The 14,172-nt window shown below is 34.0% G+C and overlaps 1 protein-coding gene across 2 annotated transcripts in view; it reads right to left on the bottom strand.

The window, feature by feature from the left end:
* Window positions 1–12,468, bottom strand: part of Npc2a (Niemann-Pick type C-2a) — a 29,342-nt gene extending 16,874 nt beyond the window's left edge. Inside the window, exon 1 of one of the 2 annotated variants that reach the window (XM_089091492.1) lies at window positions 12,367–12,468. In XM_089091492.1, coding sequence (XP_088947618.1) covers window positions 12,367–12,436 — 70 coding nt within the window. In that variant the 5' untranslated portion in view covers window positions 12,437–12,468. Of the gene's footprint in view, window positions 1–484; window positions 563–12,366 lie in introns of those variants that run through there. The other variant, XM_089091494.1, reaches the window with a different exon arrangement.
* Window positions 12,469–14,172: the final 1,704 nt, after the last annotated feature.

Here is a 14,172-nt window from a genome sequence, read left to right as displayed (position 1 = left end):
TGAAAGTTGGAGAGGTGACTAACTGACTATTGTCACTAAACAAATGAAAATCTTATACTTGTGAGAGAGAATGTTACCTAAACCTACTATGCAAGTAAGCAAAGTGGGTATTTTCTCATCCTAATAACTGAGTGATTGTTTGATAAGATTAAATGACCACAATGTGAAAGAATGTTGATGGGCCTACTCATACCAGTGTAATTAAAATGGGAACAGTGGATTTTTTTACAAGGGCAACAAAATACATTACTCAGAAAATGTGAAAATTACTCATTATTTGAAAGTGTAGGGTAAGACACCCAGTAGTCGGACACTTTAATCACTTTGAAAACTTTTTGACATTTAAACTACTCTAATTACTGTATTATACCACCTAGAAACTTAATTTTTTTACAGTTAAAATTCTGTATCTTTTGTGAACAAGTAGGTTACTAATTCAAATAGTTAAGCCTAGTACAGCGCTGCCTATTTTTGAAATACTAACAAGTGACAATTCCGCCTAAAGTCGGACATAACAAACGGCTCATTGTAAATACTTATGACGCAATATTGCCTATTCCCGACCAGCAATCTCCCTATTCACGGCCACCAGCAAAAAAACTGGTTTTCCCGGTCTTGTTTTCTATACGCTGTAATCTCGGCCCAGCTAATTTCAAAATAGCTGCAGTTTGTAAATCACCATTTCGCAAATGAAAAATTAATTTTTAAAGGTTTATTACAAATTTGTATAACAAATTTGATTTTTAGAGAAGATAATAATTCAGATTGGAATTATTGAGAGAAGTGATTATCCTTGTTATTCAATGTGAGCATGTGCCGATCAGGGATTTTTTTTTTGGGGGGGGGGGGGGGGGGGGGCGAAACAGGTCGATATAATAAAAAAAAATTAAGGGGTGCAAAATAGGTTGATCTGATAAATTTGCATTAGGAGTAAGTTTAATTCACGCAAACTTGAGTTAATTAAGTAAATTACGCTCTTTAATGCTCTTTAAGAATATAGCAATTATTTTTGTTGGAAATGAATTTTAGCCCCCACCCCTATATATACCAATTCAGGGTATATATTTGCACATTAGGGGGTGGGGGTAATTTTATTTATGTGTAAATTAGAGGTAAGTTTCAACTTCCCCCCCCCACCTCCCAAAAGGGCAAATATATACCCTTAATTGGTATATATATGGGTGGGGGGTAAAATTAATTTACAAAAAAAAATTGTAAATACAAAAAAAAAAAAATTATTAATTTTTTAATAAAGTGAATACACCATTCGATGCCTTTTTTTTATGCTGATTACAAATATAATAATCATTTATATCGGAAATGAATTTCAGCCCCCCCCTATATATACCAATTCAGGGTATACATTTCTACATAAGGGGGGGGGGTGGGCAAATTTTGTTTCTGATGTAAATCGGAGGCAAGTTTAAACGTAAGTTTAAGATAAATATTCAGATTGAAATTATTGAGAAAAGTGATTTTCTTTGTTATTCAATGGAGACAGGTGCGGATCAAGGATTTTGTTTTTTTTTTGGGGGGGGAGAATAGGTGGATCCAATAAAAAATTTAGGGGGCGCAAAAGAGGTTGATCCAATAAAGTTGAATTAGGAGTAAGTTTAATTAACACTAACTTGAGTTAATTAAGTAAATTACACAACTTCAGGCTACAGTAGGGGGGCATACGCCCCTTTGCCCCCTCCCCTCTGGATCTGCCACTGAAGGAGGGGAACTGGTATTCCCCTGTACAATATTTTCAACTATGCAAGATTCCAATCGTGCACTTTTCATATTGATCTGACACTATTTTTGATGTGTTTTAGGCTTTTTTAGAAATCACCATAAACTTTTTTTGGAATAAACTTTTACTTTTAAAACGAACCAAAATAATAGTTACCATTCCTGAATCAATGTCCCATGGCAACTTTTTCTTAATAGTAATTTTTTTTCAAAATGTTTTTAACTTTTGGTTACTATGGGCTGTTGTTTGTTCTTTACTAGGTTACACCTACCTCTGCAACCATGACAGTAGTGGACCCAGAGGGGGGGAGGGGGTTCATCCCCTAGTCAGTACCTCACTCGTTAAGCCAAAGATTTTTTAGTACTTTCATAAGAGCTATTTATTCTAAATAACGGCCTTTGTGATTAAGGGGTCATTTTTAAAGAACTGGAATAAAATTCGAACTTTAGCTTAGAGAGCGAGGTATTGACTGTAGGCAAGCCCCCTAATATACATATTAAAAATATATGAATGTAGAAGTTCGTTAAGTAAGTTAATTCGTAAGCTACGTATCTTTATTACTAATAAAAACGTTCGTAAATAAAATTAAATAAGTTTCAAGATAGCCATTTAACCAAATAAAAGTAAAATTAATATGCAATTTTTTTTTAATTATTCATGTACGGTGACCCAAGATCAAAACCTGCATCAATTCAAAAACGTTCAAAAATTAAATAATCCGGCGCTCCCTTAATAGAAATGTCCCTTCCCCAAGGAAAAATCCTCCATGGAAGAATCCTCCCCCGTAACCCTTTCCTCCCCCCCCCAACAGAAAAGAATCCCTCCTGAAAGCACAAAAAATCAGCTTAAAACTTCCATAATGCATACTCTACTGTGACATCTTCGCCGGAAATAAATTTTTCAAACCTCTCTATTAAATAAAGCTTTTATATGTGCCTAATTTGACAAAATTCTATTCTGTCTTCAAACTTCAAATAGAGTATCATCACCCTTTCTTTATCAGACGTTTAAAATTATCAAAACATCAATGATACCACTATCTAAAACGAACACCTGGGATAGCTACGAGAAAATTTATCATTCTATTGTCGTTAATTCGAAACTGCATCGTTACACAAGTAAATTATTGAGAAAAGTTATGTACCTTGTTATTCAATAAGGACAGGTGTGGATCAAGGATTTTGTTTTTTTTTTTGGGGGGGGGGGAAATATGTGGATACAATAAAAAATTTATGGGGTGCAAAATATGTTTATCCGATAAACTTGCGTCAGGACTAAGTTTAATTAACGCAAACTTGAGTAAATTAAGTAAATTACACTACTTTAGGCTAAACTAGGGGGGCGTGCGCCCCTTCGCCCCCTCCCCGCTGGATCTGCCGCTGAATGAGGGGACCTGGTATTCCCCTGTACAATGTTTTCAACTATGCAAGATTCCAATGGTACACTTTTCATATTGATCTGACACTATTTTTGATGTGTTTTAGGTTTTTTTTAGAAATCACCATAAACTTTTTTTTGGAATAAACTTTTAATTTTAAAACGAACCAAAATAATAGTTACCATTCCTGAATCAATGTCCCATGGCAACTTTTTCTTAATAGTAATTTTTTTCAAAATGTTATCCTTTGAAACGAGGCGGGATTTCTTAATTGCTTTTGACAGCTGTTTTTGTTTGAGAAGTCGCATATTGATTACTTTTTTTCTTTATTTTTGCAGTGTATCAAAAATGGAAGGTTGTATAAAAAAGAAATCAAGTTTGGTTCATGCTAATGAAATAAAATAAAATAGGATGAATATGCAATAATTTGTAAACAAATTTGGGCTATATATTTCGGCTCAACGGAATTGTTGTTGTCATTTTAATGACAAAAAATATCATTTTAATAGCGGGGAACTTGATTTTAATGACTGAGTAATGTAAAATTTTCTGCGGGAGCAACGTTGTACTAGGGGGCTGGTTATGTCTGGGGAACCAGCCAGCAGGGAGGGAAGGTCTGATAGGACTGGGGGGCGGGGGGTTAAACAAAAAAAAACATAATTGTGTACTTACGCATTATGCGGGCACCGCATAATTTACAAGTCTGACCATTATTTATTTTTTGTGGGGGGGGGTCAAACCCCTAACCCCCCCTGGGTACTACATTAGCCAAGGGAACAAATTTGCTATTGTACAAGGAAACCAGTCACGAAACCTGTCAAATACGCTATTTGCAAGAGATCGCTATAGATACATGACTGCACAGCCGTGGTTTCTCAATGAGTGTCAACATTTACAAGATTGATTTTTGTTGTTTAAAGGGGGAAAAGGTACCTAGGTTAGGTTTGGTTTCGTATTTAATATATGGTCTGATTCCCCCCCCCCCCTAGTGGGCAAATATATAGCCCACAATTTTTTATTAATTATTATGATTTCATCCTATTTTATTTTACCTTCGTCCTATATAATTTGGGCGGGGGGCTTTCCCCCTAGATTTGTCACTCCGTTTTGCAAAACCCATAAGCTAACGGATAACAGCTAAGGGTGGCGGATCCGGGCTGTGGTGAGGGGGGCACGTGCCCCCTAGCGAAGTCTAAGCATATCATATTCTTTATGCGATACTTGAACGTCAAGTAGTGTATTCTTAAGAAAATTTATTTTAAAAAACTAAGTTTTTACAAAGGAAGCAAAGAGCAAAGTTGAAACTTAAAATGAACAAAAAGTTTTAATTTTACAGACTATCTAACATATATCAATAAAACTAGTACAAATAAACCAACTAATTATGTTTCTCTAGGCTTTTAGGATTAAAAAAAACTAGCGCTTTACTGAAAACACAAAAGGCAAGGGTTGTAAGGTATCCCCCGAGGGCATATATGACACCGTCATTCAGCCAGGGGTGGGCAACCACCCCCTTGACCCCCCCTCCCTTTATGGGTGCCCATGTAACAAGATAATATTTAACAAGTACCAAAAATAATTTATCGTTATTGTTATGTTGTATTACAAAACAGAGATCAGGACCGCTGGATGGGCCCTAATGGTCTAGTACCGTCATACTTACATATACTTACTTGATTTCATTTTGGACTTGTTCTCATTATCGCTTCCACTTTTCCTCTAAAGATGCAAGCTTGGCTCTTCACTTTCATTTTTTAAATGTTCTGATACTTGATTTTGCATGCCTGTTAACCAGACAATCATTTACTCTTCCCTTCCCTTTCAAACCGTTGACTTAATTATAAATTCATATTACGGGAGTTCTGGGCAAGTGAAACAATTCTATCATTCTCGAATGAAAAATGACAGTTGACCAAATTTTAAAACCATCGGTGAAACAAGCCATTTTAGTCAGATAGCAACAGTAAACATTTCTTAAGGCCTAATTTCATCATGAATAAAATAGTAATAAAGAAAGGGGAAAAGTTGAGGTTCGCCAATAATAGGCGATAAGGGGGGGGGGGACGGAATTAGGAATTTTCCATATTTATAAGTAATGTGTATTTTATTTTAATTTCCAAATTTATAAAATTTAAGGTTTTTTAAAAAATTTAGTGGCAACGAACTGTAAGTAAGGAGCGACCCTGCTCAATAGTAACCGAAATTCTAAAAACCAGAATTTTGATACCCATAGATACATCAATAGAATCAGATTTTTATGCTGAATTCAAATATATAACTTTCATCAAGTTTAGTCCCACCTATCAAAAATTACGTGCCTGAGAAAATTTGCCTTATATTCGAAAAAAGGGGGAAACCCCCCCAAAAAGTCATAGAACTGTAATGAAAATCACACCATCGGATTCAGCGTATCAGAAATACCTGTTGCGGAAGTTTCAAGCTCCTATTTGCAAAAATGTGGAATTTTGTATTTTTGGTCAAACAGTTCGTGGTAACGAACTGTAAGTAAGGAGCGACCCGGCTCAATGGTAACCGAAACTCTAGTTGATACCAATAGATATATCAAAAGAATCAGATTTCAATGCTGATTTCAAATATATAACTTTCATCAAGTTTAGTGCTACCCATCAAAAGTTAAGCGCCTGAGAAAATTTGGCTGATTTTCAAAAAAAGGGTTAGAGACACCCTAAAAGTTATAGAACCTTAATGAAAATCACACCATCATATTCAGCGTATCAGAGAACCCTACTGTAGAGTTTTCAAGCTCCTATCCACAAAAATGTGGAATTTTACATTTTTTGCCAGAAAAAAGATCACGGATGCGTGTTTATTTGGTTTTTTTTTCCTCAGGGGTGATCGTATCGACCCAGTGGTCCTAGAATATCGTGGGAGGGCTCATTGGAACTGAAATTAAAAGTTCTAGTGCCCTTTTTAAGTGACCAAAAAAATGGAGGGCAACTAGGCCCCCTCCCACGCTTATCTTTTTTCCTAAAGTCACCCGATCAAAATTTTGAGATAGCCATTTTGTTCAGCATGGTCGAAAATATGATAAATATGTCTTTTAGGGTGACTTAATCCTCCGAAGTTCCCAGAGGGAGGGCTAAAAGTTATGAACTTTACCCAATATTAACATATAGTACTGGTTATTGGGAAGTATACAGAAGTTTCAGGAGGTTTTTTTCTGGTAGTGGGAGGGAAGGGTGGGTCGGTGGTTATGTTGGAGGATCTGTTCATGATGGAAGTTTTCATGGGGGAAGGGAAATTGCCATGAAGGGGGCGCCGGACTTGCCAGCATTATTTATTGGTTATTGGGAAGTATACAACCATTTTTAGGAAGGATTTTTTCTGGAGGGGGGGGCTAGAAGAGGGGGTTACTCTGGAGAATATTTCCGTGGAGGATGTTTCTTTGGGGTAAGAGACACTTCTATGAAGGGGGTGCCGGATTTCCAAGCATTATTTAAAAAACGATCAGAAATTAAATAAAAAAACAAGTTTTTTCAACTGAAATGTAAGAAGGAATATTATAACTTAAAACGAACAGAAATTATAACGTATGTGAGGGGGTTCTCCCCCAAGTCAATACCTCGCTCTTTACGCTACAGTTTTTTTTAGTACTTTCAAAAGAGCTATCTCTTCTAATTAAACGGCCTTTGTGATTCTGAGGTTCGTGAATCAATTTTTTTTTTAACTTTTAACTTAAAGAGTGTGGTATTGACTACGGGGAGAACCCCCTCATATACGTATTAACATATACGTAATAAAAAAAACAATAAAAAAACAAGCGATACGGCTCAATGGTAATCGAAACTTTTAAAAACGGAATTTTGATGTCAATAAATGTATCAAAAGAATGTGTTTATAATGCTGATCCTAAATATATAAAATTTATTAAGTTTAGTATTACTCATCAAAGGCTACGAGCCTGAGAAAATTTACTCGATTTTTGAAAGAGGGGGGAAACATCCCCTACAAGTGAAAGAATTTTAATGAAAATCACACCGTCAGATTCAGCGTATCAGAAAACCCTATTACATAGGTTTCAAGCACATATCTGCAAAAATCTGCAACTTTGTATTTTTTGCCAGAAGAAAAATATACGAATATAGAAGTTAGTTACGTAAGTTAATTTGTAAAGACATCCATTTAGCAAAAGAAAAGTAAAATTTTTATGCAAATAAAAGCTGCATTAACTAAAAAACGATCAGAAATTAAATAAAAAAAACAAGTTTTTTAAACTGAAAGTAAGGAGCGACATCTGTCGCTCCTTATCAAATCACTTAAAACAAATAAGAACTAAACTAAACAAATAAATTTAAACTTAAATTAAAAAGGGAATTTTGACAACTTTGAAAAATTGAAAATTGGAATTTGGAATTTTGAAAAATTATTGACTTTTCATGCTGCTTCTAAGGACTTAGTTGTTTACCCCCCCCCCATAAAAAAATCCTCCCACAGAAAAAAACGGGAAATCTCCCCCCCACCCACACAAAAATTTACCCCGCAGAAAGTGCTCCTCTGCCGAAAATACTCCCCACGGAATACCCCTCCCCCTCATATATGCAATAGTTTCTTTTTGTTTAAATTTTTAATGTCGCTCTTTACTTTCATCTTGAAAAATAACTTGTTTTTATTTAATTGTTATCAAGCTCAAGGCATGCAATGGACAAAAATAGATAAGCTGGAAATAACAACTAATCAGTCTGTACTGAAATGACGTATCTTGTTCATCTTTTGGCATAGCTTGTTCAGTGTGTTTCTTAATGAACTAATTCAAATTGAAATTTTGAACTAGTGAAATACACAAATGAAATATTCACAAATAAAAAAAAATCTGTAAAAAATCAAATAAAACAACCTTATCTCTTTTCTTCCTTGTACACGACAATGTAAAATAAGAATTTTTTAAATAATTTCTGAGACCACACTGGCTAATCATGATAAAACAAAAAACCGCGAAGACAAACAAAACATTCTTTTTTTCTTCGCAATTTTTTGTTTTATAAGAATTTTGAAGATATAAAAGGACCAGAAAAATTTATACGTGTATATTCTATGTGTAGTGCCGTCAATTGGGGAGCAGGGGTATTTGCTTCTTTAGGGTTTTTTTGCCACCCTCCTATGTTTGGAAAAACATCCTTTTTGGTACTTTCATTTAGGAATGGCTTTTTCTTGAGATTTTCATCAAGAAAACTAAAAAAAAAACGTTTTGTGCCCGTAGATTTCAAAATTATTTTCCCCCCCAGCAGTCATTCCCCTTTCTAATATTTTTTGCCACCACTCTCCCCGCGCAGACTTTGAAAAATTCTTAATTTGGCATTTTCAATGAGAATAGTATTTTCTTGGTATTTTTATTAAAAGTTTTCGTGACTTTGACCTACATTTTCGTGAGTTGATACCACTATTTTCTTTTGGAAAGGCGCGAAATAATTATACACCTTTCAACATCTTCATCGAAACTCGGCCACCAAACACGGCTACGAACTAGAGCTACGTACACAATTACTGTTTGTTCGATAATTAGTAAACTTCTTGAAAGGGTTGTGTTCCCGCAGCGACAATCAGTTTGGGTTCAGAAGTGGCATTGGAGTTCAAAATGGACATGCTGTTTTCCCTGATTAATTTAAAAAAAACTAAGTTTTTCCGAGGGAAGTAAAGAGCGAAGTTGAAACTTAAAACTAACACAAATTAGTACTTCAAAAATTATCTAACATATATCAATAAAACTAGTACAAATAAGCCAACTAATTATGTTTCCCTATACTTTTAGGATTATACAAAACTAGCGCTTTATTGAAAACGCAAAATAATATAGGAGTTTTGGTACAGTAAAAGCAAACCAATTAAGGACGCGTTTTACAGAATACAAATATTATCAATCCTTTTTCGGATCAATCCCTTTTAAGATAAAGTAACAATACAGATTAGGATTTTGCTTTATTTTTTTACATTTAATTTAGTATTACTTCTGCACAATGGCTGAGTTCAATGACTGGCTCTCGTTTTGGTTCTGAAAAGGACATACAATTAGTCTGTAAACAAGTTGAAGTAAAGCCATCTTGATAGTATTAGGACTGGTGTAAGACTATGAAATGCCTTTTCGATTCGTTTAGTGTTGTTAGGCTACATGCTCAATTTTGATTCTTAAATCATCCTGTTTTTTATACTTGACTTTTGTGTTTTCAGTAAAGCGCTAGTTTTTTCCTAAAAGCATAGAGAAACACAATTAGTTGGTTTATTTGTACTAGTTTTATTGATATATGTTAGATAGGCTGTAAAAGTAATAATTTTTGTTCGTTTTAAGTTTCAACTTTGCTCTTTGCTTCCTTCGGAAAAACTTTGTTTTTTTAAATAAATTTTCTTAAGAATACACTTTACTTGACCTTCAAGTAGCGCATCAAGAATATGATATGATTAGACTTCGCTTGGGGGCACGCGCCCCCCTCACCACTCCCCGGATCCGCCACCATTAGCTGTTATCCGTTAGCTTATGGGTTTTGCAAAAGGGAGTGACAAATCTAGGGGGAAAGCCCCCCGCTCAAATTATATAGGAAAAATGTAAAATAAAATAGGATGAATTTATAATAATTTAGAAAAAAATTTGGGCTATATATTTGCATATTAGGGGGGGAGGGAATCATACCATATATTAAATACGTAACCAAACCTAACCTAGGTATTTTTCCCCCCCTTAAACCACAAAAATCAATCGTGTAAATATTGACACTCATTGAGAAACCACGGCTTTGCAGTCATTTATCTATAGCGATCTCTTGCAAACAGCCTATTTGACAGGTTTCGTGACTGGTTTCCTTGTACAATAGCAAATTTGTTCCCTTGGCCAAGGTAGTACCCAGGGGGGGGGTTAGGGGGTTGACCCCCCCCCCCCCAAAAAAAAATATGGGTCAGACTTGTAAATTATGCGGTGCCCGCATAATGCGTAAGTACCCAATTATGTTTTTTTTGTTTAACCCAGCTCCCCCCAGAAAAAACAGAAATTCCATCCCTTATGGCAGTTTCCCCACAAATAACCGGTCCCCTAGTACAAAGTTGCTCCCACAGAAAATTTTCCATTACTCGGTCATTAAAATCAAGTTCCCCGCTATTAAAATGATATTTTTTTTCATTAAAATGACAACAACAATTCCGTTGAGCCGAAATATATAGCCCAAATTTGTTTACAAATTATTGCATATTCATCCTATTTTACTTTACTTCATTAGCATGAACCAAACTTGATTTCTTTTTGATACAACCTTCCATTTTTGATACACGACAAAAATAAAGAAAAAAGGAATCAATATGCAACTTCTCAAACAAAAACAGCTGTCAACAGCAATTAAGAAATCCCGCCTCGTTTCAAATGATAAAATTTTGAAAAAATTACTATTAAGAAAAAGTTGCCATGGGACATTGATTCAGGAATGGTAACTATTATTTTGGTTCGTTTTAAAAGTAAAAGTTTATTCCAAAAAACAGTTTATGGTGATTTCTATAAAAAGCCTAAAACATCAAAAATAGTGTCAGATCAATATGAAAAGTGTACCATTGGAATCTTGCATAGTTGAAAACATTGTACAGGGGGATACCAGTTCCCCTCATTCAGTGGCAGATCCAGCGGGGAGGGGGCGAAGGGGCGCACGCCCCCTAGCGTAGCCTAAAGTAGTGTAATTTACTTAATTAACTCAAGTTTACGTTAATTAAACTTACTCCTGACGCATGTTTATCGGATCAACCTATTTTGCGCCCCCATAAATTTTTTTTGTTGTCCACCTAGTATGCCCCCCCCCAAAAAAAACAAACTCCTTGATCTGCACCTGTCCACATTGAATAACAAGGAAAATCAATTTTCTCAATAATTTCAATCTGAATATTTATCTTAAACTTACGTTCAAACTTACCTCCGATTTACATCAGAAACAAAATTTGCCCCCCCCCCTTATGTAGTAATGTATACCCTGAATTGGCATATATAGGGGGGGGGGCTGAAATTCATTTACGATAGCAATGTTTATTATATTTTTAATAAGCATACAAAAAAGGCATAAAAAGCATAAAAAAGAGCATTAAATAGCATAATTTACTTAATTAACTCAAGTTTAAGTTAATTAAACTTACTCCTTATGAAAATTTATCAGATAAACCTACGTTGCACCCCTTAATTTTTTTTATAGAATCCAACTATTTTGCCCCCCCCCCCCAAAAAAAAATCCTTGATCCGCACCTGCCCACATTGAATAACAAGGATAATCACTTTTCTCAATAATTCCAATCTGAATTATTATCTTCTCTGAAAATCAAATTTAAATAAAAAATTTCTTATATTAATAAACCTATTACAATTTAATGTTTTTTTTGCCATCATGAATCATGAATTTGCCAAAACATGAATTAGCAGGTTCTGCCTATAGGCCTAGCAACAAGCAGACGAAAACCCGACAAAAGCGATAACAGGAAATCAATGAATAGAACAAAGCAATATTGCGTAATAACTATATATACATGAGCGATTCCTATATGTCCGTCAATAGGAAGATTTGACAATTCTTAGTAAATTTAAAAATAGGAAGCAATGTACAATTGAAACTATTTGAATTAGTAACCTACTTGTTCAGAAAAGAAGCAGAATTTTAACTGTAAAAAAATTAAGTTTCTAGGTGGTATAATACAGTAATTAGAGTAGTTTAAATGTCAAAAAGTTTTTAAAATGATTAATGCATCGCAGGTGACCGGGAATTGGAGACTTTTGTCCGTGAATAGGCTGATGATTCATTCCTATCAAAGATTCTGTCCGAGAATAGGCAGGTGGCCGACTACTGGGTGTCTTACCCTAGCCTAACATAATTGCAACATAAATTCAAAAACATAACAAAAAGGTAACATTTTTAGGACCATAACACAAAACATACTGTTTTATTTAAAAGGTACCAAAAATGGTACAAACACAAACTCAGTGGCAACCCTGGGTATATCTGGCCTCTTTCACTGGTAAGGGGCATGTCAGGGTAGCAACCATAGCAGAGTAGGCCTATTTGGCAAGACAATTGAATAGGAAATATAATACTAGTACTCTATTAGTATTATAGGGATAATATCGCATGCTTACTGAAGTTTTGGGTCTTAGCTTTGGCTATTACAAGTCCAAACCTTTAATCGCTTGAAGTTTCAGCCCAGACTGTTAAAATTTCTCAGGTGCAATATAGAATACCTTGATATCAAGTACAGAACATTTTCTAAAATAAGATTAGGTACATACCACAATCCTTATAAAGCGTTTCACCAAGGGCAAACCCTACAGTAAGAAATGAAACAAAGTATGCAATCATCCTTGAATTTCAAATTATTTGCTCTTAAGGAACCGCCAGCGTTGCCAAAGAATAATTTCAGAAAAATATTATATATTTTAAACAGCGTGCTTTAGTTTTTCGAAACTTCGACGAAAAGAAAAAAAAAATTACCATGATAATCAAGATGACTAGAAAGAACTAATAAAGGTACTTGTTTGATATACGACTTAACTAATGTTCTTCTAATATGTTTCTCTGACGCTCAATCCTAATAAAATTTACAAAAGTAAGATAAAAAATATAATACTTTAGAAACAAGTTTGGGCTATATATTTGCGCACTAGGGGGAAATGGGGGTAAAGTATAGCGGGTCAAAATGCCTAATGTGTTAGGTACAATTATTCTGCATTTTATACAGAAAGAATTGTTTCCAACTTCACATTGTCCATATAAATGTTCAAACATTTTTTCTTTTCAGTAACGCGCAAATGAAGCAACAGGATATAAAATGTTCACGGTTGGGGGGGGGGGCAGTAGCTTAACTCCCTTTTATATCAATTTTTAGCTCTTTTTATGTTTGACATGAGCATTAATTTAAATTTTTACTTGTCTTAGGATTTAGTTTATTGTTTATATTAGCATCTGTTAACTTTATGTTTGGTGTGACTTTTTATTTTAATAGCTTTTCGTTTTGGGTTCCATGACAAAACAATAAAAAAACCGTAAAGAAGAGAGAAACGAGAATAAAAACAGCCATTGAAAAAGAAACACAAATTAAAATGCAAATACTTCGGTCAAAACCTCCGCTCGACCGTTCTCAGTGCAGAATAAAACAACAAAAGACCGATAAAAATCCAAAGATAATATAAAGAAACCAAACATTAAAAAAAAACACAAAAAGTAAAATAGGAAGATATTTATTGGGGTTGCATTTGTTCCTTAATAGTAATTTCTAGTCATTTTTTAAACTTAAATTGTTATATAACTTCATTTATGCTCGTTTTAAGATTTAAAATTGCTCTTTTCTTTTCTTGGAAAACTTTTGTTCGGAAAGATTTTTTAAAGTAATTTCTGCCCATTTTTGGTTGCCAAAGTGAAGTTTTACTGATTATTAATATAATGAACATTACTCCAGTTTTTTAGGTTTTCATATTACAAATTAAAATATTGGGCATGATATAAATGTTGAATATGATTTATTATGAATGTATTCATTTCTTATTTTCAAATTAAGTTTTGGAACGGTTCTTGAACTAAGCTTTAGATTCAACAGCAATTTAGAGATAATATACTCAAAAGAATCCACATGGGAAAATATTCAAACTATTACACATGAATGAAAATAAAATAAGAGAACGAGTAAATTTTGGAGGCAGTAGTAAGTTCTCCTTATTTCTGACTCTTTAAATTTTTATATATGATTTTGACATGGAAATTTGCAATGAGTAGCGTAGGAAAGATGTCATAATAAAAACCTGGATGGATCTATTTTTGTGGCATTAAAGACTGAGCCAAATGTAATGTCAAGGGACTTAGTCTGTATACCAATCGCGCCCATTGCGCCGTTGAGGTTTAAAGCTGTGAACTTGCACCTTATAAGTTTTCCGATCGCGCCACTTGTAACGATCGCGCCACATATATATATATATATATATATATATATATATATATATATATATATATATATATATATATATATATATATATATATATATATATATATATATATATATATATATATATATATATATATATATATATAAATATATGAACGA

Source organism: Artemia sp. Qi Xiang Cuo, chromosome 7, assembly GCF_049724085.1.
Source record: "Artemia sp. Qi Xiang Cuo chromosome 7, ASM4972408v1, whole genome shotgun sequence".
Taxonomy (NCBI): domain Eukaryota; kingdom Metazoa; phylum Arthropoda; class Branchiopoda; order Anostraca; family Artemiidae; genus Artemia; species Artemia sp. Qi Xiang Cuo.
The sequence above is the reverse complement of the archived record's forward strand: the minus strand, read 5'-3'. Positions and strand labels throughout refer to the sequence as shown.